This window comes from Notechis scutatus, chromosome 3, assembly GCF_049901735.1.
Source record: "Notechis scutatus isolate UNSWTSFEM ecotype Mainland chromosome 3, rNotScu1.2, whole genome shotgun sequence".
In the NCBI taxonomy this organism is placed as follows: domain Eukaryota; kingdom Metazoa; phylum Chordata; class Lepidosauria; order Squamata; family Elapidae; genus Notechis; species Notechis scutatus.
The window spans coordinates 53539901-53562621 of record NC_142011.1 but is presented as its reverse complement, the minus strand read 5'-3'; the positions used below and the strand labels follow the sequence as shown (position 1 = coordinate 53562621).

The following is a 22721-nucleotide window of genomic DNA, read 5'->3' as shown; positions in this document are numbered from 1 at the left end:
GGAGCATAGAATCTCTTAAAACACTGTAAAAACAAATGTCAAGGAAATGAAATAGACTGGGTAATTCAATTTCAAGTACCTTCCATGTTTGCAAGATCCCTCAAATGTGCAGAAACATTTATATTTATTTTAGTACCTATACTTATCCTTGCCAATTCATAACTGATGGAGACTAATATAGGTTACGTCATTTGTATAAACTAAGCTTTCTAAATGTTCAGCCGCCACATCCTGCAGGAAATGGTTCCTGCTCAGACTGCACAGTTCTTCAGTTCTGACTCTAAAAATGGGCTTTCAGAGCATATGGGACATGAACAAAGCATATGTCTGCAACTCTTTTAAAGCAGTTGCATCTTTTCCCAACATCCTGTGGCTGCTACTTGAAAGGAAAACTGTGGCTGCTTTGAAGCCTTGCAGGTAGGGATTGTGAGATGCTCTTTGAAGCACTTTTTTGTAATCAAAGCCAAAGCAAACCTCCTACTTTCTCATTAGGACACTCTATATTTTTTATGTTTTTAAAATTTGAAAACTTAATAATTTTTTTTTTTTTAAAAAAAGGACACTTTATTTTGAACCAGTATCAGGTGAAGCTGCTAGCTGACTAAGGATTACGAAAAGAATTTTGAGGTGATTTCATTAAAATGATGGAATCTAATAAACTGAAGACTTCTATGTTATGGTTAAAATTTCTGTAGTTTGCGGTCAACAAAAAGCTGATTCTGGGCTGAACTCAATACTCAGATCATTCCCTTCCCCTTGCCTGGTTATTTCTCTGGCTCACTAATTACTACCATCAAGAAAACCAAATTTTGGGTTGCTAAAAGGATGACTCATATGCAGTATTGATTTACACAAAATAATGCTGAAGTATTGGACTCCAAATTTTCAATCCAGTAGCATCTCCCCTTCTCAACATGCAAGAGGTCATTGGCTCTATATCACTGCCTCTATAAGAACCATGGTGGTGCAGTGGTTAGAATGCAGTGTTGCAGGCTCTGGCATTCCACTGCCAGGACTTCGATCCTGACCAGGTCAAGGTTGACTCAGCCTTCCATCCTTCTGGGGTTGGTAAAATGAGAATCCAGATTGTTGGGGGCAATATGATGGCTCTGAAAACTGCTTGGAGAGGGTTGTAAACACTATCAAAAGGTATATAAGTCTAAGTATTATTACTATTGCTATAACCAGGACTTACAATGTGCTCCCTCGGATAGGCAGGCTGATGGTACGGGAGACTTTTTCCTTATAATAAGGATCATGGATAGAGAATCCAACACTGTCCTCTTTGATTTCCATGAGAGACGCTAATGACTTGGTGATGTTCTTAGTGGAGATGTCCAGTGTGGGTCCTAGGCACTCTGCAGATACAGCTTTCATCTGACCAGACAGTTTAGGCTCTCCCTAAAACAAAGTCCCAAAATAATCAAGTCAAAGAAGGAGTGTTAATCAGCTACTCAGGCATTATTTCCTGCTCAATTTGTAACAATCCCTATTGGTTGATAAAATGTAGCCCAAGATTTAGATTTGAATTCAAGTAAGAGATATCATCCTAAATTTTGTGGAAGGATGCAACGAGAGTCAAGAGTTATGAAGACACTCAAGGACTTTGGTCTAAAGACAATAAAGGAAAGGGACCTACAAATAGATAAGGATGGATATTTAGTACTAATTATGATTTATGTACCATCCCAATCTAATGACTCTTGAGTGGTTCACAATTTAAAAAACAGTAAAATTCCAAAATACAGAAAGTCCATCAACTAAATATAAATGAACAGTAGGCTTACCAACTAATATCTAATTAAAAAAGAAAGCATATACCTGGCTATTAGGCCTTGAATGCTTGGTGGGACAGGTATATTTTAATATGTCACACAAACTATTCTCACTGTTTAATTGAAGAGCAATCAGATGTTTACAAAGACATAAAACACCTATAGCCACATTGGCCAAATGCAGCTTTCAACTTACCCTGCACTTGAAGTCATCCTGACTAGCAGAACCTTTCATGAAGAAAGACTGGGAAAAGCTGCAGGACACAGAAAGAGATCTTTGGTACATGCAATTTTTATAGGAACCTATTGAGAATCCAAGTGAGACCAACCCTGAAGAGATTCCTCTAAGTGTAACACTCAGACTCTGATTTATTCCTGACACAAGCAGTCCATGCTGAATTGGATTTTTTTTGTATAAAAAATAGAGCATAGGGATTCCTTGATGACTGTGAGCTGGTTCAATGGTCAACAAAAATAATTTCCATTTCTCCCATTTTTTAAAACCACACAGGGTAAAAAAAAAAATTTTTTTACACACACACACACACACACACATTTGCCTCTTGCTTTCTCTGCGGATACTCACCTTCCCTCTGAAGCCAAACTGAATTCTGAGATTTCCTCATCAGTGCTGGCATAGCCATTTTCTATGTAGAAAAGAAACCAACATTTGGATCATATTCATCAGCACATAGACATGAGCACTGCTTCTGTATCAGAAACTTATCTAGGAAAATGTCTCTAGAGTATATCCAAAGGACACAAGAAGGTTGGCCTTAAATTTTTTAAAGTGGGCAACTTGGCAAAAAAAACACTCATCTCCAATTTACAGAAGCAGAAGGACCACAAGCATGAACCCAGAACAAACACACTTTCAACTTAAAACGAGCCTTGCCACACGAACTGACTAATTCAGAGGTAAGTTTAAATGTTCAGTTCATGTTTGTACTCATCACATTAACAGCCTGGCTATTTCAAGTCTTTGTTATGTAGTGATTGTCCTCAAAATAGTCCTTTTGTCACACAACAAGAAAGTTTTATAGGAGTGTGGCTATAGAAGAGCACTGCGGATAGGGGAATAACAAAACAGACCTTGCTGCACATTGTGAATGAGTGCCTGTAATTCAGGGTGCGATTCTGCTTTTTCTCGTAGGGCATCCAGAATATGATGGTTCTGAGAGGAGCCAGTCACATCTGTTTGTCTCAGACGTCCCTCCAGTAAGCGGATCTGAGCTTCCTTCTGGGCAACCTGCAGGCTCTATTTTCAGAGATTGGAAAATTAGATAAGAACTTGATCTCTCCGCAAGCTCTATTCTCAGCCATAAAGAAGGCTATGTTGTTGTTGCTGCTGCTGTTGTTGTTGTTGTTGTTATTATTATTGTTGTTGTTATTATTATTATTATTATTATTATTATTATTATTATTATTATTATTATATTTCTGCAATGGGATTCTGCATCTTGCAATGGGTTCTGGGACACAACCAGAAAACTGTAAGCATAATATTCAGTCAGAGCTTTTTTCTACTTCTTATTAAAGTGTTTGGATAAAGCACAAGGACTAAAAAGAGTTTCACTGCAAATATATTTCAAAATATTAAAAACCTTACTTCATTCTAAATGCATTTCTCCAAGAGTTCCATAGATAGGTCAGATTAACATTGTAACCAATTACATTTGCTACTAGATTAGCTATACTTATCAATTGCTAGCAGGCATTCTTAACTTTGACTTACCTTGTCTATGGATGCTTTGAGAAAATTGTCCAATAAAAGTCGTGCTTCAGCCAAAGAGCAGGAGCTGATCACCACAGAGGTATCTGTAGAATCCAATTCTTCCTAGTAAGAAGAGACCCATAGGGAGAAGCAATAGAATGAGAAAGTCTGGGGTTAGGACATTGTTTCACTGTCCAAATATTGGTTTTACTGGCCTTGATATCCTCTCAGTAGAGTTGTGCATGAGTAGCCAATTTTGATTATTCATTCATCAAGTGAACCCACTGTGGACTACTAGAGCCTTCTCCCTGTTTTTTCTACAAGAGAATTCTTCTAGAGTACTAATGCTTTAATGCAGGGGTGTCCAACCTTGGCAACTTTAAGACTTGTGGACTTCAACTCCCAGAATTCCTCAGCCAGCAAAGCTGGATGAGGAATTCTGGGAGTTGAAGTCCACAAGTCTTAAAGTTGCCAAGGTTGGACACCCCTGCTTTAATATAAATAAATTATCAGACTGATAAAGATGTAATTCCACACTGAAAAAGAGAAAAATTCCAGGACTTTTCCAATTCTCTCAAGGATTTCATAAGGATTGTAAAACACAGTAATTCCTTAGTCTCTGTTGTTTCTAAGAACAAGGAGTCCGGCTTTCAGGCTCAAATTAATCTCTGGCTTGTACCTAAACTATGGAATCCCCCCCTCCCAAATCCCTTGCCTCAGATGGAAATGGGACACACCTTGGTCTCTTCAATCTGCATAATGGTGGCCTGGCAGTCAGAAATACTGTCATTTATGTAGTCAAGATTGGCAGCCAACACTTCAATCTCCTCATTCAATTCCTGCAATCCCTTCTGTTCTTCTGGGTTCTCAGCCTGTAGTTTCCCCCTCTTTCCTAGTAGGCCCTCCTGCATCAATGACAACTCCTCACGTTTCTGAAAGAAAGAAATAATTCAGTCATTCTGCTAGGCCAGTGATCCCCAACCTTTTTTACGCCGTGGCCCGGTATCCCCAACCTTTTTTATGGCGCGGCCCGGTACCGACATCAGCTGGGCGCCGCCATCTTGTTTTGATGAAAATGGCTTTCTACCCGGAAAAGCTCACCGGAAGCGCTGGGCGCCGCCATCTTGTTTTGATGAAAAAGTGCTTCCGGTGAGCTTTGTACCCGGAAAAGCTCACCGGAAGCACTTTTTCATTAAAACAAGATGGTGGCGCCCAGCAAGCCAGCGGCCCGGTAGGACTTGTTCCACGGACCGGTACCGGTCCGTGGACCGGTGGTTGGGGACCCCTGTGCTAGGCCACTATTCTGCAACAAACTGCCCACAAGCCTTGCCTTCTATCCCAATGAAGACATCCACCCTTCTGAGCCACCACCCCGCTTGTCACCTTGATAAGACGCTCCATATCTGATTCCAGATTGATGACAGTCATTCTTTGCATGACAATATCAAAGACACGGCGTTCCAGAGACTGCCACTTCAGGCGGGCTGTCTTATTAAAAGTCTGATTTGCACCTTTCTTTGGGAATCTTTTCCTACAGAGGGAGATCACAAGCAAGAGATGAGCAGCACAATCCTACCATTATGCTAAATTCTCAGCCACGCTACTCCAAGTAGTTTTGAAAGCAGAGGGTAGGAAACCATTCTTAATGTTACCAATAAGGAAACTATCATATTTTGGAGGCAATAGGCTGACTCTGTAAACCGCTTAGAGAGGGCTGTAAAGCACTGTAAAGCAGTATATAAGTCTAAGTGCTATTGCTAAGTGCTATCAGGAAAAGCCAAAGCTCCAGGAGGCAAAATTGGACTTGAAAAATATCAATATGTTCACAGATACCCACATATAATACACACACAAGTATGCACTTTCTGACAGATCCCTTGAATAGCTTGAAATATAACCAAAGAATTAACACAGTATCTGACCTGATTGTCCGAGTTCCATTTGAGGAAGAAGGAGAATCTCCCAGCAAAGCATTGGTTTTTCTATTCCACTGGCGTACAATGCTAGAGACAGAACGAGAACCTGATTCTGGCTCTAAGGAGGTGATAGTGCTGGTGGAGACTTCAGCACCGGGCTCTCCCATGGTTTGTTTCTGGTTAATCCTCCCAGCTACCCTATCAGTCATAGGTTTGGCTAGACGACGCAAAGCAGAGACCTGGAAAGCCAGAAGAAGAAGAAAAAAGTCCTGACAAATAGAAATATGAAAATAGGTTCAGGCATCAGTTTCAGGAGAAGAATCAAAAGTGATTCCAGTGATCTCCAATAATAGCCCCAAACTGGAAGGGAAATGGATCAGGACAAAGGCAGCTAAATTCAGGGAAGAATTTTTTCCCAAGGAACAAGGTTTTTGAGATAACATTGGAAAATGATGCAAAATGCCAGACATTATCTATAATCAAGCTCAAATTATCTAAGCTAAAACCCAATTTAGCAACTTCACTAATCAAGTGATGTGCTCAGAAATTACAGATTTGTCTGGATAAACAAAAATTATAATTCTGTTTAATACATTTACATGCTCAAAAGGTACATTTGGGGTCTCACTCTCCCACTCTATGCAGAGTTCCCGTGATTCATAAGCATTTTCCTTGATTCTTTACCTGAGATTTCAGTTTCAATGGCTATGTGTGATTGGTCCAACAAACCACACTCAAGAAACCCACACATATTATCCAAGTACAAGGAGACATTTCCAAAGTTGCAGACTGGCAAGGACTTTTTTTTAAAAAGCAGATATTTATCATTTGCTATCCTTGTGCACCCTAAGCCTGCACCTCACCTCTTGGGTTTTCCTGCGCAAGACGATCTCCTGCTGTCGCTTCTGAGATTCCAGAGTTCGGATTTGATACTGCAAGAACAATGAGAAAAAATATTGATAACATCCCACAATGAAGCATCCAGGAAATAACTTTCCTTAGAATGCTTCACTGATTGCTCTGATAAAGCTCTTATGCTTCCTGTTGCAGTCCAATGGGATTTATAGATAGAAAGTAACAACATGATTATTGATCAAGAATTAATAGATAAAATTTATATACAGCCTACAGAAACTGTGGATCATAAAATGGGAAAACTCTGGTTTCAAACTTTCATCACATTTTTTCCTTAAGATCTAATCTTACTCTTGTAGCACTGTTGGGAATATCAGTGCTTCTTCTAGCAATTATTTTCTAAGGCTGTCAGGAGTTCCTCTAATTGAAACCCCAGCTCCAAAAATAAAAAAAATAAAAAAAATCCCTGAAGTTTAACTCCCTGCTCTTATTCAGCTGTTGTATGGTAGACCATCTGGAGAGGGGAAAGCTATCCAAGACAGTATGGATTTTTTTAATGGAGCATTTGGAATTGCTTTGTTTTCTTTCTTGTTCATTTTTAAAAGTGGTTAAAATATTTAAACATGCTTAAAATGTTACATTGTGGATTGTATTGGGTCCTTCAGCAGAAAGTACCAAAATCAAAAGTTCAGGATTCTCATTAGATTCCAATTCCATATTGGATGTTAAACCAATATTTTTGTTTATAATATTGTATATTTTTAAGTTTACACCTCACTTTTCCATTGTTAATTGTGATATATTCTAATATAAAATTATGTAAAATATAACCATAATTTGTTTAGGCTTCATCTTCTACAATGGCCCCTTTCTGAATAACTACATATAGTGTAGAGATATATTTCTATGGAATAATTTACTGATGTAGATATTATGGAAACACAGCTTTATGTATGCACATAATTTAAACTACTTATGGAATGTATAAAGGAGGAGAAGCAGCACTATGTTAATTCTACATAAGCCTCCAATACTTATGGATCTTCTGCCTATATCTTCAATATCTACATCAATGTAGTACAGTCAAAGTTATAGGGCCTAATAAATTCAGACAGACATCAAATCAGAACTTCCCTTTCAATTCATTCTCCTCTCTCTCTTCCACCCATATCACTTCTTTGACCAACTCTACTAAAAAAGGTCCCAAAGCTGGAAACATTGGAGAATAGGGGGAAAAATGTTCTTGTTCACCTCTTGCCTACGTTGCTCTTTCTTCAACTGGGCAATCTCCCGGTTCCGCTTGGTCTCCACCATTCGCCGTCTTTGTTGCTCTTCACGCATTTGTTTCATTAGTGCTACCTATAAATAACAGTCATACCTCAACTCAATTAATACTGATAATGAAGAAGACAGTCTTGGCAAAACAACAAATGTAACTAACTAGAGAATACAAATAGTTTGAATTGGTATCGATATAGGGCCAAGATACTGTCAAGGTAGGTGTGTGGTTTGTACCGAGATGACAAATGTCTGCTGGAACAGCAAGATAAACAGCTGATAACAAGTTACTAACTGTTGGCCTGATTGAACCTTACTGAACCATTCAGAAAATAAAAATGATGCAAGATTCTCCGTATAAAAGCATGGATAAAAAAGAGAGACAGAGAGAGATCATGTTTTGCCATTTATATTGTTCAACATTATACTCTTTGACTCTGGCCTATGTTTATTTTTTATTTATTTATTTGATTTGCCAATTGTTTACAAGATAATAAGTGTATACATAGTTGTGAATACATGAAATGGGTACATATAAGAAAAATAAAAGAATAAGAGAAACAATAGGACAGGGACGGTAGGCACGATGGTGCGCTTATGCACGCCCCCTACAGACCTCTTAGGAAAGGGGTGAGGTCAATAGTAGACAGTCTAAGGTTAAAGTTTTTGGGGTTTGGGGAAGAGACTACAGAGTCGGGTAGAGTATTCCAGACATTGACCACTCTATTGCTGAAGTCGTATTTCCTGCAATCAAGTTTGGTGCGGTTTACTTTGAGTTTGTATCTATTGTGTGCTCTTGTGTTGTTATGGTTGAAGCTGAAGTATTCATTGACAGGTAGGACATTGCAATGTATGATTTTATATACCATGCTTAAGTCAGACCGAAGACGGCGTAATTCAAGGTTTTCTAGTTTTAGAATTTCAAGTCTGGTGGCATAAGGTATTCTACAACGAGTAGAAGAGTGGAGAACTCTTCTTGTGAAATATTTCTGGACTTTCTCAATTGTGCTAATATCAGATACGTAATGAGGGTTCCAGACTGATGAACTGTATTCGAGTATTGGTCTAGCAAATGTTTTGTATGCTCTGGTTAGTAGTATGATATTACCAGAGAAAAAACTACGTAGGATTAGGTTAACAACTCTTAATGCCTTTTTGGCTATGTAGTTGCAGTGGGCTCTAGCACTTAGATCATTAGAGGTGAGTATTCCAAGGTCCTTTACAGAGCTTGGGTCATCAACAAGATCTTGACTATTCAGCTTGTATTTTATTTTCTGATTTTTTTTGCCAATATGTAAGACAGAGCATTTATTTGTTGAGATTTGAAGTTGCCATTTGTTTGACCATTCAGATACATAGTCAAGATCTTTTTGTAGGGTAGCAGTATTGTCTGTGGTATTGAACAGCTTTACATCATCAGCGAAGAGAACGCAATTGCTCTTAATATGATCACAGAGGTCGTTTATGTAGAGTATGAAGAGAGTTGGTCCTAGAACACTGCCTTGGGGGACACCACTATTGACAGGTACTGGATTTGATAGGACGCTCCCGATTTTGACCATTTGACCATTTTGACCATGTCCAGTATAGTCATGAGGGAAACACACAGACAGACTCTCTCTCAAACACAAAAAGGCACGTCTGAATTACCTTTGCTTTCTTCATCTCTGCTACTTCTGCCTGCAGCTTCTTCAGCTCTCGTTCATATCGAGACTGGTTCTTGAGAAGGCGAGCGTGCTCCTTCTGGGCAGCCTGCAACTTCTGCAGGTCACGATTCATCTCCCTTAAACGTTTCTCATAATCTGCTTTAATTTTGTTAGCCTTCTCTTCTGTATAGCATTCCATACTACCTGAGAAGAGGAAAACAAAACAAAGCAAAAGAAAAAAAAAACCTCATATCAAGGCACTGTGCTTGGAGCAGTTTCTGAGAAGGCAGTAATGGAATCGAAACATAATACAAACTAAGACAAACCTAGGGAGATTTTTTCAAACAGATCTAAACTACTGCAACCATATTTGAGGACCCAAAAAGCATTACATTCCTGATACTCTTCTTACATAACTAAAGTATATAACTACGTAACTAAATTAAATCCTACAGTCTCCCAAAACCATAGGAATCAGAATCACAGTTCAGGAAGAATACAAACCTTCCCAGGAACGTACCTATTCAGAGAGCAACGAGGCACTTTATGACTGACTTTTTCTCCCAAACCACTAAAGCAGTAATTATCACACTAATACAAGGAATTGAGGTCATCTCCCAAGCCTTACTTGGGGAAGCATTCAATTCATGCAACCTTCATCATATTCTGAAATGGCACATTCCTGGGAATGTATAGTAGTGCAGTAGTTATAATAGAGTTTCTGAATATATAGATCAGTTTTCAATCATTAAAACCTAATAATAGGCAGGAAACAAAAAGCATATATTTTGAAGGAGATGGGGTTTAGACAGATATAAAACTTAAACTTATCTTTCTGGTGTTCTCTCATCTGACTACATAACATTTGACCATTTTGAGAGTAAGCTTTGAGTGACACATTGCAAATTATGAGTTAGCATGTTGTGCATACCTAGTTATTGTGATTTCTCAGCAACAATTTATGGGAATTAAGATTATGGACAAACCACATCACTGCAATTAAAACAAATCATGATGGGACATAAAGTGTAAATCTAATCAAAAATTTACTTACTAACTCAAGTTTGAGATTCAGATAGTTCTTGTGCATTCAAACCATAGCTTTGATTGTGCATTCAGATAAAAAGCCTTTCAATACCAGAACAATGCAAGCAGATTCACGGATCAACCTGTATAAACCCAATTTTCCCCAACCAGTAAGCCCTTACTGAGGTTCTGCAGCACCCTGTCTCTCTCCTGCTGGGTGTCACGGATCTTGTTCTGCAGCAATATCAACTTTTCCTCATACTGATGCTTCAAGGTTTGTAGGCGCCGTTGGCTGTTCTCCAGTTCGTCAATTAATTTCTGTTTGATCTCAATCTCACAGGTCAAGTCAGCCAGATCAGCTTGGAAATTTGCTGCTAAATAAATCGGAATAAAAAGATATAAATAAATGTTACCATAAAACCTGCCATGGTCTTGCACCCCGGGCAATCTTCTGATTAAAGTCATATTTTCTCCATTGATATGCATGTTACACGAATCTATCTATCTATCTATCTATCTATCTATCTATCTATCTATCTATCTATCTATCTATCTATCTATCAATCAATCTATCAATCATCATATTTAGGTCTTGCCCATCTCATTTTCATAAAAAGAGAAAAATTGCTGGTATTTTGAACTTGTTTTGCTTGGAGAAGTTCTCATGACTTTTTAAAAAATTTCAATCATGTGTGGCTGCCCATTTATTTATTTAAATTACGCCACCTACCTTATGAACATCCAAGGCATTAGCTATTGCCTTGTGCTACCTTCAAAAACCAAGAGTTGTAATTATATTTTGAAGATGGTCAGAACTCAATTCACTACAGCCTTCTTTTAAGACAGAATGCATAAGGCCTCTTATTAAACTTAACACGGCCTTTTCCACCCAATGTTTTAGATAACAGCTTCCACCATCCTACTAACATGTTCAAGGTTGTATAATGTGTTCCCAAAGTAATTGGGAAAAAATACGACAATACTTAAAATGACCTATGGCCTATGCACACTGATCAATCCTAACAAAAGACTCGTATGTACCTGAAACTAATATGCTGTTATGCATTTACCTGGAATCAGGAAACATTTATCTAACTGTTGTTAATAAATATAAATAGGAAAATTATTTTGCTATAGAAATAATTTCATTTACTTCTGAGATTTTCATTTGGTCCAGTGATTGGCCAATGTGGAAACAGTTGCTGGACAAAATGGCATTTTTAATCTATTCTGATATGATGGTTCTCATATTTTAATCATTACAGTGATGGCATTACACACTGTGAAATCATTCAATATTTACTGCATGATATTTACCCTTTTCTTCGACATCTGAATCAGAATCCACCAGGCTTTCTTCACTCCCTGAATCTTCTTCATCTTCTTCATCCTGGCCACCTTCTTCCTCACAGCCACTTTCATCCCTTTCCTCCTTAAATAGGAGGAAAACCATGATAAAAAATAAATGAGTTGCAATACTATTCCTTACAATATATATCACAATATTAACCCCTCCCAATTTCTATTTGGATTTGATTTACTGTTGTCAAATTTTTTTTGCTCGTTTTTCTCTAGTGGGAACTGACTTGGTGGTAGTTTGGTAGGGTGAATTTTGCAATGTTTAAGACAGTCTTCTCTCAGCCAATATTTTCCTAGATGTGCTGAGATTTCAACATATAGACAAGGTTTAGAATTATTAAAGTTGAAATGAGATATATCTAGAGGCTTTCGGATTAGAGAGATGTTATCTCCTATAAATAACAACTCCCCTCTTAATTTTAACCATATTCTTCCACTGAAAGGATCAGCAAATAACTAAGAATCCAAATTATGGATGATGAGAAAATTGAATCAGAATGGATATTGAGAAAGCTTGGTGTCCAAAGCTCTACATTGGCTTCAAATTCATTTCTGGACAAAATACCAAGTGGTGGATGCTATGTTTAAAACCTATACAGCTTAGATCAAGGCTTTTTGAGAGGCTGTTTCTTTCTGTTGGTACCTGCAACCCTACTGAGATTTGCCTATAGTGATTGTGAACCCATTTAGTACAACTCAGGATTTTAAAATTCCTATTTTGTATAAGCTTTTAACTGCTGACTCAAATTTTAATTTTAATCATTCATTCTAACTTTTGTTTTAATTCTTTATTTTAAGAATTGTGATATTTCAGCTGTAACTCATTCTTTGGTTTGCTAAATGAGGACAGAATTCTTAAATCACAATTCCTCATTTTGTTTTGTAATTCATATTGTATCAGCTATTGATTGCTAGCAAGTCCCCTGCTTCTTGGCTGTGCCTAGCACCACAGCATAAGCCTTCTAATGGGCTTTATACAGGACCTTATCAGATCTGGATCAGGCCTTTCTCTAACTGTGTACCTTTCTAAGTTTACATTGCTGCCTGACTATTCTACTTCACATGCTAATGGGCATTAACAAAAAAACAGCACCCAATTCTTGGAGATGAGACAAGATATTGCATTCTGAAGCTAAAAAATATTAGCTGGGAATTGCTTACGTCAGGAGATTCTGAAAGCAGAGGTTAAATTTAAGGGCAAAAATTACTTGGAAGCCCTTTTAGTCCAACCTGAACTTGCACTCTATGGTTGGGAAAGTGCTGTTATCCTCTTTATCAAGCCCCTGCAATAAATGGAGCCCTATGGATGGGTGAGTAAAAGACCACAGAAGTTACACACACACATGAGAAGAAAGCCTCTTACCTCTTCTGCCTCATTCTCATCTGCCTCGTTTCCCTGCTGCAACCTTAAACGCTTTTTAAATCCTTCTTTCTCTGGGCTATCAAAGAGAAGTGAATGTTATGTCAGTGCTTGTTTTGTTTTTAGGCCATTTCTTTTATTTTAAGATTTCAGCCTAAAAGGCAGAAGATCCACCATCAGAGTTGATATCATTGTTATCAAAAGAACATTGCTTTCATTTATATCAATAATGAAAAACGCCAACAGGACAGTTAGTCTAAATATTAATCTTTTTATAGATCTTGGCCAAGTCCCTTTACTTGACAATACCTTCACAAAGCCTTCAGCAAGACAGACCCATACGTACTTATGGTCTTTATACTACATATACCAGTCTAGCAATAACAGCAGAAGCTCATTACAAGAGTGATGACAAGTGAGACAAGCAGAATGACAAGATACACCACAATACCTAAGTTATAAGGTAACCTAATTTATAAATATCAGTATGAGTACAATGTATGCATAATTACATGGGAGTGATGCCATAGGGCACAATGGTGTGTATTTCTTGTTGCAGAACACACTGAACTTCAGTAAAAGTTCTTCAGCCAGCTGAAACACAGCCTATAATGTTTTAATTAGAGATTCAAATATATTTGATTAATAAATTAGCATTTAAATTGCTACTCTACGGATCTAAGAAACAGAAAAAAATGTAGTATCAAAACTCTGTTTGATTTTTTTCCCATCACTGCTTTCTTATACTAAGGAGGAACAAATGATAAGATAGCTCAAACCCTTATAAATACACAATTCAGGACCCAGAATAAGAAATCCTGCCAATCACCATGGCCCTACATTTTATCATTTTAATTGAAATAAGTCCCAAAGCAGGGATCTCTAGCAATTTTCTTTGCTGCATCACTGATTTGTGTGTCTGTATGTCCATGCCCAAGTTAGTCTTAACTTCTGGCAATTGCCTGGATAAATCCACATAGCTTTCTTGGCAAGATTTTCTGAGGTAGTTTGCTGTTGTCTTATTTCTAGGGCTGAGAGTGACAGACCCAAAGTTACCCTGTTTAGTCATGCCCAAGGAGGAATTATAGCTCACAGACTCTATCCCAGTCCTTTTAACCGCTACACCACCACATTCATTCCTCTGATTGCATTTTTTTTATTTAATAAATTTATATAGCCACCCAACTCATACATTGGTGACTCTGGGTAGATGCAGTTTTCAATAATGGTTGCTGAGATGCAAGAATTGGTACAGAATAGGAAGGACGGAGAGAGAGAGAGAGCGGATGAGCCATCCCTAGGCACTGTTATAAAGAGTGTGGCACTTATGAAATGGAAAATATGGTGTACCTTTTTCTTCGCAGTTTTGTCTCCTTCTTCAGCCTCTCAACATCTTGCTTGGCCCACTGTAGAACGTCAGTGGCTTCAGCTTCCACCGAGGGGGCAGGGGAACGTGAATCTCCCAATCCAATCCCTGGTGATAAGCCCAGGGAATAGGGCAGCCTGGTTGAAACCCGGTTTAGATTGCGGCGTAGTGATTCATTCATAGCTTCACTCTCTAAGAGTTTTGTCCTACAAAGGAGACACACGTAGACACACACACACACAAAACCACATCATCTACCTAATTAGATACAAACTTCTTTGAAGTTCTCTGGTAGGGATAATTTATTTGCCCAAGAAGCATGAAAGAACACAATTAATACCTTATTTTAATGACATAATTTCCTGATATTCTAAGTTCAAAAGATTACTATATTACATATGATCCAAAATATGCCCCTCCATAAATTCATTTATATAGCAGAAAACTCAAAAATAAAAAAAAATAAAAGGATAAAATAAAATATTAAACGTTCATCCTACTCAGATTCTCAAGATCATAGAAAACAGGCTGCATTGCATAAATTGTCTAATGATATCAAGGATTGATTCAAACATCAACGAATTATCTCTCATAAGAATTCAGCAGTGATCAAAATGTAGCATGATTCCTTTTTTCTGTACAATGTTTTCAAGTGTAAATACAAGTTTCAAGATGTCCTACAACATAACCTCAGGCACCCGAAAATTTAAACTTTTGGAGTTCTGCAAATGAGGAAGATTTAATCTTATCTATCAGTTAAAAAATTGGCAATTGTGCCTTTGTGCTAGATGTATATTTATAGGAACTGTCAATGTTAAACATTTATTTTGTATTGTCTTACTCCATCTATATCCTTCTATACAAATGTAGTAGTTCTGCCTGTCTTGCACCTGCATGCCTGGATGACACTGACATCTGGTTATTGTGAATTTATGAAATTATGGCTGTTCCAATTGTATGTTCCTGCATTTATGCCTGCTGTCCTTGCTGCATCTTTTGGGCATGTACAACCTGCTGCTTTTTTGTGCTGGTGCCATTTTGGGTACCACCAAAACAAATGTAAAACTCAGACTATAAGCTTTGTGTAGTGTGAAGAAATTCTTAGGCATTTTAATCTACACTTTCTGTAACTTCTGAGAAATTAGTAATTTCTATGTGTTTTAACTTTTCTTCTATACCAGAACTTTTCCTCTCCCAAATCTGAATATGGCTTCTAGCTCCCACCCACCCACCCAAAAAACCTGAACATAAATGAAAAAGCTTCTATTTACCTGAGATCTTCAATTTCCCTGATGTAGTTCTGTATCAGAGCACCAATAGCCTCATTACCATCACCTGGAAAAAAGGTACAAATAAGAAAAAAAAACATCAACAAAAACAACTTTTAAAACTGAAGTAATCCAGTTAAGAGAAAAAGCTAGGTAAAAATATCCTAAGAAAATGTAATAAATCTTCTCGATTACTAGGAATGCTACGTATAGGCAACGATCCTAAAATCAAATATATAACAATAATCATTTAGTTAACTTATTTTAATATGGAGGAAAAATACTAGTGAGGCTCCCATCAATCCAGAATTTCCCCCAATCAGAATCCCTCATCAGGTTTTTGTAGATAAAATTGGGTTGATTCTCTACCTAACAAATATGTTCCACAGTTTTTGTTAGTTTGTTTTGTAGTAACAGCATTTGGGAGAGGCAAAAAAAGAAAGAAAGAGGGGGATCTCTTTGTCAGACCACATATCTCTATTGTAGGCGAACAACAAAAAAAGGAATTATTCAGAAGTAACTCTACATATTGTTCTTGCTTCTTTGGGCTGTCAGTCTGCCTTCTAACTCTGAATACCCAGATGATGATGATGATGGAGGAGTAGGGGGGAGGGGGAAGAGTTTTATGAGTCTTTTTTGATTATTTATGTTATCTGGGCTTCCTCTAGCATGTTTTATTATATTTTATTCTTTGATGACTGTTATTTGTTGTTTTTAATTGTGTACTCTGCCCTGAGTTTCAGGTTGTGTATGTAGCTCTATAAACTGAATAAATAAATGCTTCTGAAGTAGCTGTTATTCCAAAAGCAATGAACCCAGATTAAGCACATTTGTCTCAATATATAAGTGATGTCACATGTAATCTGTTCCTTAGTGAAGGAACTCTGTAAATTCAAAGGTTCCACTGTTGCTGAAGAAGTCTACAGAGTTCACTCTATGCTGGCTCTCACAGTCTCACCTGCCTTGGCAAGAATCAGGTTGGCTTCCTGGCTCATCAAATGGGTGACACGGATGTTGATTGCATCAATGGCCTCCTGCATGGCTTTCACCCGCATACGTAAAGTGGCGTTTTCCTTCTGCAACATGGCGTTCTCCTGGTACAGATCACTGTAGCCTTCAGAGCCATCTTCTCCAATAACACGCTTACCCTTTGAGGTGGGGAGAAAACAGTGAGGAAGGTTGAAATAAACAAAAAGCTGTCAGTTGGTTATTCTGTGAGAGTAGAGGTTATAGAGCAAAACTTTATCATATTCTGGTACTGAGGTATTTATTCTCATGCATGTTGAAGTAGGGTGCCTTTCATATATATCCTTTTGAACAGACAATAGATTATAGAAGTAGTAGACAAGATGTATGTCTCTTTTGTATTTTTAGTTTTTGACTATATGAAATCTGCACAGGAGATTATATACATAACATTAAAACAAAATACAACATAAATAAATCTACATATAAGCATCATAAGCGTTTGCCAGAACTTGAAAAACAGGGTAATCGTTGACTGTAACTCAGAATATATTTGTTTTTACAAGTAGTCCTCAAGTTACAACAATTTATTTAGTGACTGATCAAAGTTACAATGGCACTGAAAAAAGTGACTTAGGACTATTTTTGACACTTAGGACCATTGCAAGATCCCTGTGGTCATGTGATCAAAATTCAGATGGTTGGCAACTGATTCATATTTATGACGGTTACAGTATCCCAGGGTCATGTGATTAGCCTTTGTAACTGTCAAGGCTCCATCAAACCAACCCGATTCAAATCATAAGTCTGTACCACATCACACAGAGTAGAAAAAAAATGATTTATTAGGAGTGACCAAGTCGGCATTACCTAGGTGCAGCCGACTCTAAGACACATCATTCATTTCACCCTTGACCTGGTCTTCCCCCCACCCCCTGGAAGTATATTCTCCAATGGGACACATCCATAGCCAAGAGTCGTCAATCATGCTCTCCAGTAATAATCTTGCACGCCAACAGCTTTGGCTGCCTAGCAATTATCTGAAACATTTAAGGAATACACTACTTTCCCCACTCCCTTTCTGCTGGCAACTAAAAATACCAAAGAAATATTTTTAGTTGACAGTAACCTTCTGACAAGTCAAGTCAATGGGGAAGCCAGATTCACTTAATAACCATGTAACAACTGCTGTGATTCACTTAACAATTTAACAACTGTGACAAGAAATGTTGTAAAATGGGGAAAAATGTCTCACTTAGCAACAGAAATGTTGGACTCAATTGTGGTCTTAAGTCGAGGACTACCTGCACTATCTTTCTAAATAGCTAGATCTGGTAAACTGAAGAACAGACATTGTGAAGCTGCCTCAACTCAAAAACATTTCTGTTTTGAAGTGTTATCTTGATGTGAAAAAGTTAGCTAAACCTCCAACCAACAGCCTTGGGCTGCTCTCCTTTGCTCTGCAGAAACATCTTTGGTGCATGCGAGTGTGCAGAAAAGATTTAAGGCCAGTGAAGTCACCAAGACGATAAAACTTAGAAGCAATGTGCAGAGGGTACAAGTGGGGCTTCATTTCACTTCTTGGAGATACATCAAAAGGGTGCTTTATTATTTGAACCTCAATCAAAGCAAAGCTCTCCTCTGACACTTCATAAAGCCCACTTAGTTACATGGCAGAGCAGAGCTGATACAATTCCTTCATTGTTACAGTTAGCAATTCACTAGGAACGCAGGATATTCAGTGACCTAGTTCACAAATAACACAATGGCATAATACAATCTGGTTTGGATTTAGCAATGATTCATTGGCAAAAAAAAGACTTGATCAACATGGTTAAAAAAATCTTAAGTATTATGTGCAAACACCATCAATGAGTTTGGAGGAATACATTAGTACACTTTTGAATATTCACATATTTAGTGAAAATACAGGAGTAGCCTTTTAAGTCCCATCTTTTAAATTCCCAATTCCATGAAAATATTTGGAGAGAGCAGAGAGATTGTTTAGTAGCAGGTGAGAAAATTTGGAATGTACTTTCAGCTCTGCTCTTATTGGCCAGGGGATATTCTAATCCTGAACTTCAAACATTATCTTCCTCCATGAACCATGCCCTTGACTTATCTATTTACACCAAGAGGGAATGTACTCCAATTAGGCCACATGCAAGTTTCACTCCTCACAAATGCAAGTATTTCACCCTGGGATCTCTTAAAAAGAGAGGCGGGGAGAGAAATGAAGTCAACTCTGGCTATTTCTGGGTTCACTAGTTGCATTATAGGTCATCAATATATACATTTTGAAGAGAGGTCAGAAACACTTCTGACTGTTCACATATAATGATTCCATTGCAGAAGGGGAAATGCTAAAAAAAGAGTGAAACAGAGCTCATGTAAAAATTGGCTTGGGGTTTTTTGAAGCAGTATTTAAGTAGGATTATATAAAACATCAAAGACTCAAAAGCATATTGAAATCACCAGAAATATTTCTAATATAGAAGTCTGTATTTGATTTAGGAATAAACACTAATTTCCAAGTAACAAGCAGTTGCTCATGGCTTCTACTTACTGCCTTATATTCCATAAGTTCCATCTGGAGACGAGCAATTTCAGCTCTCAGGGCACTGATCTGCTGGCTGGTCTTGTCCTGATTCACCACCACTTTGTTCTTGATGTTGCGAGCACGGTTGGCATATTTAAGGGTATTCAGGGTCTCCATAAAATCCCGATCTGAAGGACTCACACAGGCAATCATCACAGTTTGGCTATAAAAAAGGAGAATAGAAAGACTCAAAAAAAAAAAAAAAAAAAACCCTTCACTGTAGTGTCAGTTGTGCCCAAACAGGAATAACAAAGCAATTTGTCAAAGCATTTTTAATATTGACTTCTTTCAAACATGTTTATCTGGGAATGCAGCTCAACAAGCATATGCTCCAAACTATGTATATAGGATGAAGATCTACATGTAAGGACCCCACATAATTCTGAAAAACATAGCTCTTCTAGATTATCGGTGAATTATTAAACCATCTGCTTAATAATGAATTCGAAGCAGGGGATTTCAGATCCAAGGTAGTCTTGGACATATGACCACAATTAAGCTCAAAATTTATGTTGCTAAGCAAGAGTGTTGTTAAATGAGTTTTACCCCATTTTATGACATTTCTTGCCACAGTTGTTAAGTGAATCACTGCAGTTGTTAACTTAGTAATAATGGTTGTTAAGTGAATCTGATTTCCCTATCAACTTTGCAACTGTCATAAATATGAATCAGTTACTAAACGTCTGAATGTTGATTACTTGACCATGGGGATATTGCAAGGGTCATAAGTGTGAAAACTGTCCTAAGTCAGTTTTTTCAGTGCCATTGTAGCTTTGACTGAGTCAAGGACTATTTTATAGATTACAAAAATTTGTTGTGAGAAGATTCTGTTGCCAAAATTTGGATTCATTCTTTCAAACACCTCTGGTGACCTCCTCCTGACTTCTGTGGCCATACATGAGCAGTCTTTTTATCAGAAATTCTCAACGGCAGCAACCCCATATCAATGCTTATGTGGACTTCTGATCTGGCATAAGGTGCTCTAATAATATTTATTTCCATTTACCTATTTCCACCAAGTGAATCTTGGAGAAGCCGAGTCAATTTTGAATCTCGGTAGGGCACGTGCAATGCTTTCTTGCTCTGATCCCCAAGGGCACTGATGACGTTTCCTAATGCTAGCTGTCAGAAAAATAGAAAAGTCAGTAATTAAATTGCCTTCGTTTCCTATTGCCTTTATTTTGGAACTGTTACTCCATAAATTTTTCTCAGATAACCATCAGAACTCCAGACTATTGTCCTCCTTCCATTCCCTGCTTATTAGATAAAAACACACATTGGCTGGGAAGTGGATTCTCCCCACTTAAAGGAAGATCAGACTGATAAAGTGACATCATTTTTCCATTACAGGAATGTGATATATGATTTTTTTTTAAAGGCAGCTAGACTAGTTACCCACCTTCATTGAACTACATAAAGCCACCTTTTTATTTATGAAACACACATCAATTCAAAGATTCTCTTCTAATTAAAAATTCCCAATCCTCACAATTACAGGGAAACTGTATTTGGTAAAAACCATGGCTCAAAAAAATAGGTCAAATATTTATGTTTTATATATGACTTCCAGTGGACTTCTGGTTTTTTCTTGATTCTTTTACCTCCAGAAGGATCCTGAGCATTACTACTTTAATCTTTTATGTGCCATTTCCCTTTTGTTATTTAATTCTTTCACTGTTTTGCAAGATAACACCTAACTTACAAGGTCATGGTCAAATAATACTGCTTGATTCTATATATATATACATCACAAAAAATTGCAACAAGTATATTATATGATGCCTGTTTCAAAAAGTCAATGTCACATTCATATTTTCAAATATACCCTGCAGCTGTGTTAGGATTTGACATGAAAAAGAAATGCATGATGCAGCACTTTAACTAAATGTCAAAGCTACTGATTGATAACAGAAATTAGTCAAACTTTCATATTTTTGAAAAGACCAAATTATTCTTTTGCAGCTATTCCAGTAAATGGAACTCTGCCCTCCAGAAGCAATACACAATACATTACATAGGCAATTCCCTTTTGTGAAACCTGCATGTTATCAACAGTTCAATTCCTAATCAATATGTCCAAACTCATTTTTGTGGAGGACCTTAAACTACTGAGGGAACTTCCACATGAAAACTTTACACTACTCTTGAATAGTTTCAACGCCTGCACAGTCATGCTCCAGAGTCTTGTTTGAGCAGCATAGCTGATTGGTTTCTGGCTCATCTAGAGCAGGGGTCCCCAACCACCAGGCCCCGGACCGGTACCGGTCCGTGAATCATTTTCTACCGGGCCGCTGGTTTGCTGGGCGCCGCCATATTGTTTTGAAAGAGATGATATTCTTCGAATTCTGATTTTGGGGGAATCAGCCCGCCCCCCTTTCCCCCCTTTCTTCTCCTCCTTCCCCTCCCCTCGGAGGCCCCTGAGTCAGGAGTTGCTACTGCCCGGCGCAGCTCCACGCGGCTCCAGTCCCGCGTTGCCTCGGGAAGGGAAAGGCAAAAAGGAAGAGCCGCGGCGGCGCTTGCAAAGAGGACTGGCAAAGGCGAAGCGTTTTGCAAACGATTCCTGGCCGCCCAGATGTAAATAAACCGTTTTGCCCGGGAAGCCCATTCTCACGAGTTTAAAGGCTCATGTAATAATACGCCTTTCTCTCCCCCATCCCCAACGGGCACGCTTCAATGACTCCTCAGGCCGCTCTTGCTCTTTCAAAAGTGTGAGGCGGGAGTCAGTTGCAGGAAAAACCGAGCCAAGGAGCGGAGACACAAGTCGCAACCTCAAGGCTAGTGGCGGGCGGAGTGGGGGAAGAAGACAATTATTCCTGTTATTCTCGCGCTGTGGGGATAGTGAGTGGGTGTTTGAGTGGGTGTTCTGTGTGTGGCGTGCGCATGCGCGCACGCTAATGCTGGGCGGGAGCTGTCTTTGGGGTTATAGAGCTGCCGCCTCTCACCGAACTACCCGTGCCAGACGCAAAAAGTTCTCCGTGGGGAGGAAAGTGGACCCACGTCACGCCCGGGTCTCTTCTCCCCCGCCAGCTGTCAGGTGCCTGCGCGATCAGCCCGGAGGAGCCCTGCCGCCTTTACCCCGCAGCTTGGGGATCTCATGCGGGGGCGAGGAAGAGCCCGAAAGCACCAGCTGAGGCTTCCGTGCAGGGAGGGGTCGCTGGGGAAGACCTGGAGGGGAGGTGGGGGGAGAGGAAATGCCTTGTCATGTGTGCTGATGCCGGTACGGTCACGGATCATTTTGTGATGCCGGTACCGGGCCGTGCACAAAAAAGGTTGGGGGCCACTGATCTAGAGGGTAAAACGAGTTACTGCAATATTAGCTTCATACCATAGACTTCAGAGTTTAGGAGTGGGCAACCTCATCCTAGCTCCTTGACTCTTCCCTCCATATAGCCAATAACTTGAAATGACTCCTCAGTATTTCAGCGATTAAGAAAATGTGTCACTTTGCTCTTTGCCCTCCTTCCTGGTTGTTTTTTTTAATAACTCAGAATGAAGTAAGAATGAGAGGCAGGGTGCTGGCTGAACATGTTTGTGCTAATTTTTTGCCCACTGGATAGAGCACTAGTGAGCATTTCTAGTGTTCTTTATATTCT

General features: G+C 38.6%; 1 protein-coding gene across 6 annotated transcripts in view; it reads right to left on the bottom strand.

The window, feature by feature from the left end:
- KIF21B (kinesin family member 21B) overlaps window positions 1-22721 on the bottom strand; it is a 76956-nt gene that overhangs the window by 16641 nt on the left and 37594 nt on the right. For all 6 annotated transcript variants that reach the window (XM_087959942.1, XM_087959943.1, XM_087959939.1 and 3 more), the window contains exons 7-25: window positions 20135-20250; window positions 19096-19291; window positions 16522-16711; window positions 15567-15630; window positions 14280-14501; window positions 12933-13008; window positions 11528-11642; window positions 10393-10584; window positions 9189-9388; window positions 7512-7619; window positions 6269-6337; window positions 5412-5644; window positions 4873-5020; window positions 4227-4421; window positions 3511-3612; window positions 2868-3033; window positions 2362-2422; window positions 1972-2029; window positions 1196-1401 (exon numbers count right to left, since the gene is read on the bottom strand). In XM_087959942.1, the coding sequence (XP_087816068.1) occupies window positions 1196-1401; window positions 1972-2029; window positions 2362-2422; window positions 2868-3033; window positions 3511-3612; window positions 4227-4421; window positions 4873-5020; window positions 5412-5644; window positions 6269-6337; window positions 7512-7619; window positions 9189-9388; window positions 10393-10584; window positions 11528-11642; window positions 12933-13008; window positions 14280-14501; window positions 15567-15630; window positions 16522-16711; window positions 19096-19291; window positions 20135-20250 (2717 nt within the window). The remainder of the gene's footprint in view (window positions 1-1195; window positions 1402-1971; window positions 2030-2361; window positions 2423-2867; window positions 3034-3510; window positions 3613-4226; window positions 4422-4872; window positions 5021-5411; window positions 5645-6268; window positions 6338-7511; window positions 7620-9188; window positions 9389-10392; window positions 10585-11527; window positions 11643-12932; window positions 13009-14279; window positions 14502-15566; window positions 15631-16521; window positions 16712-19095; window positions 19292-20134; window positions 20251-22721) is intronic.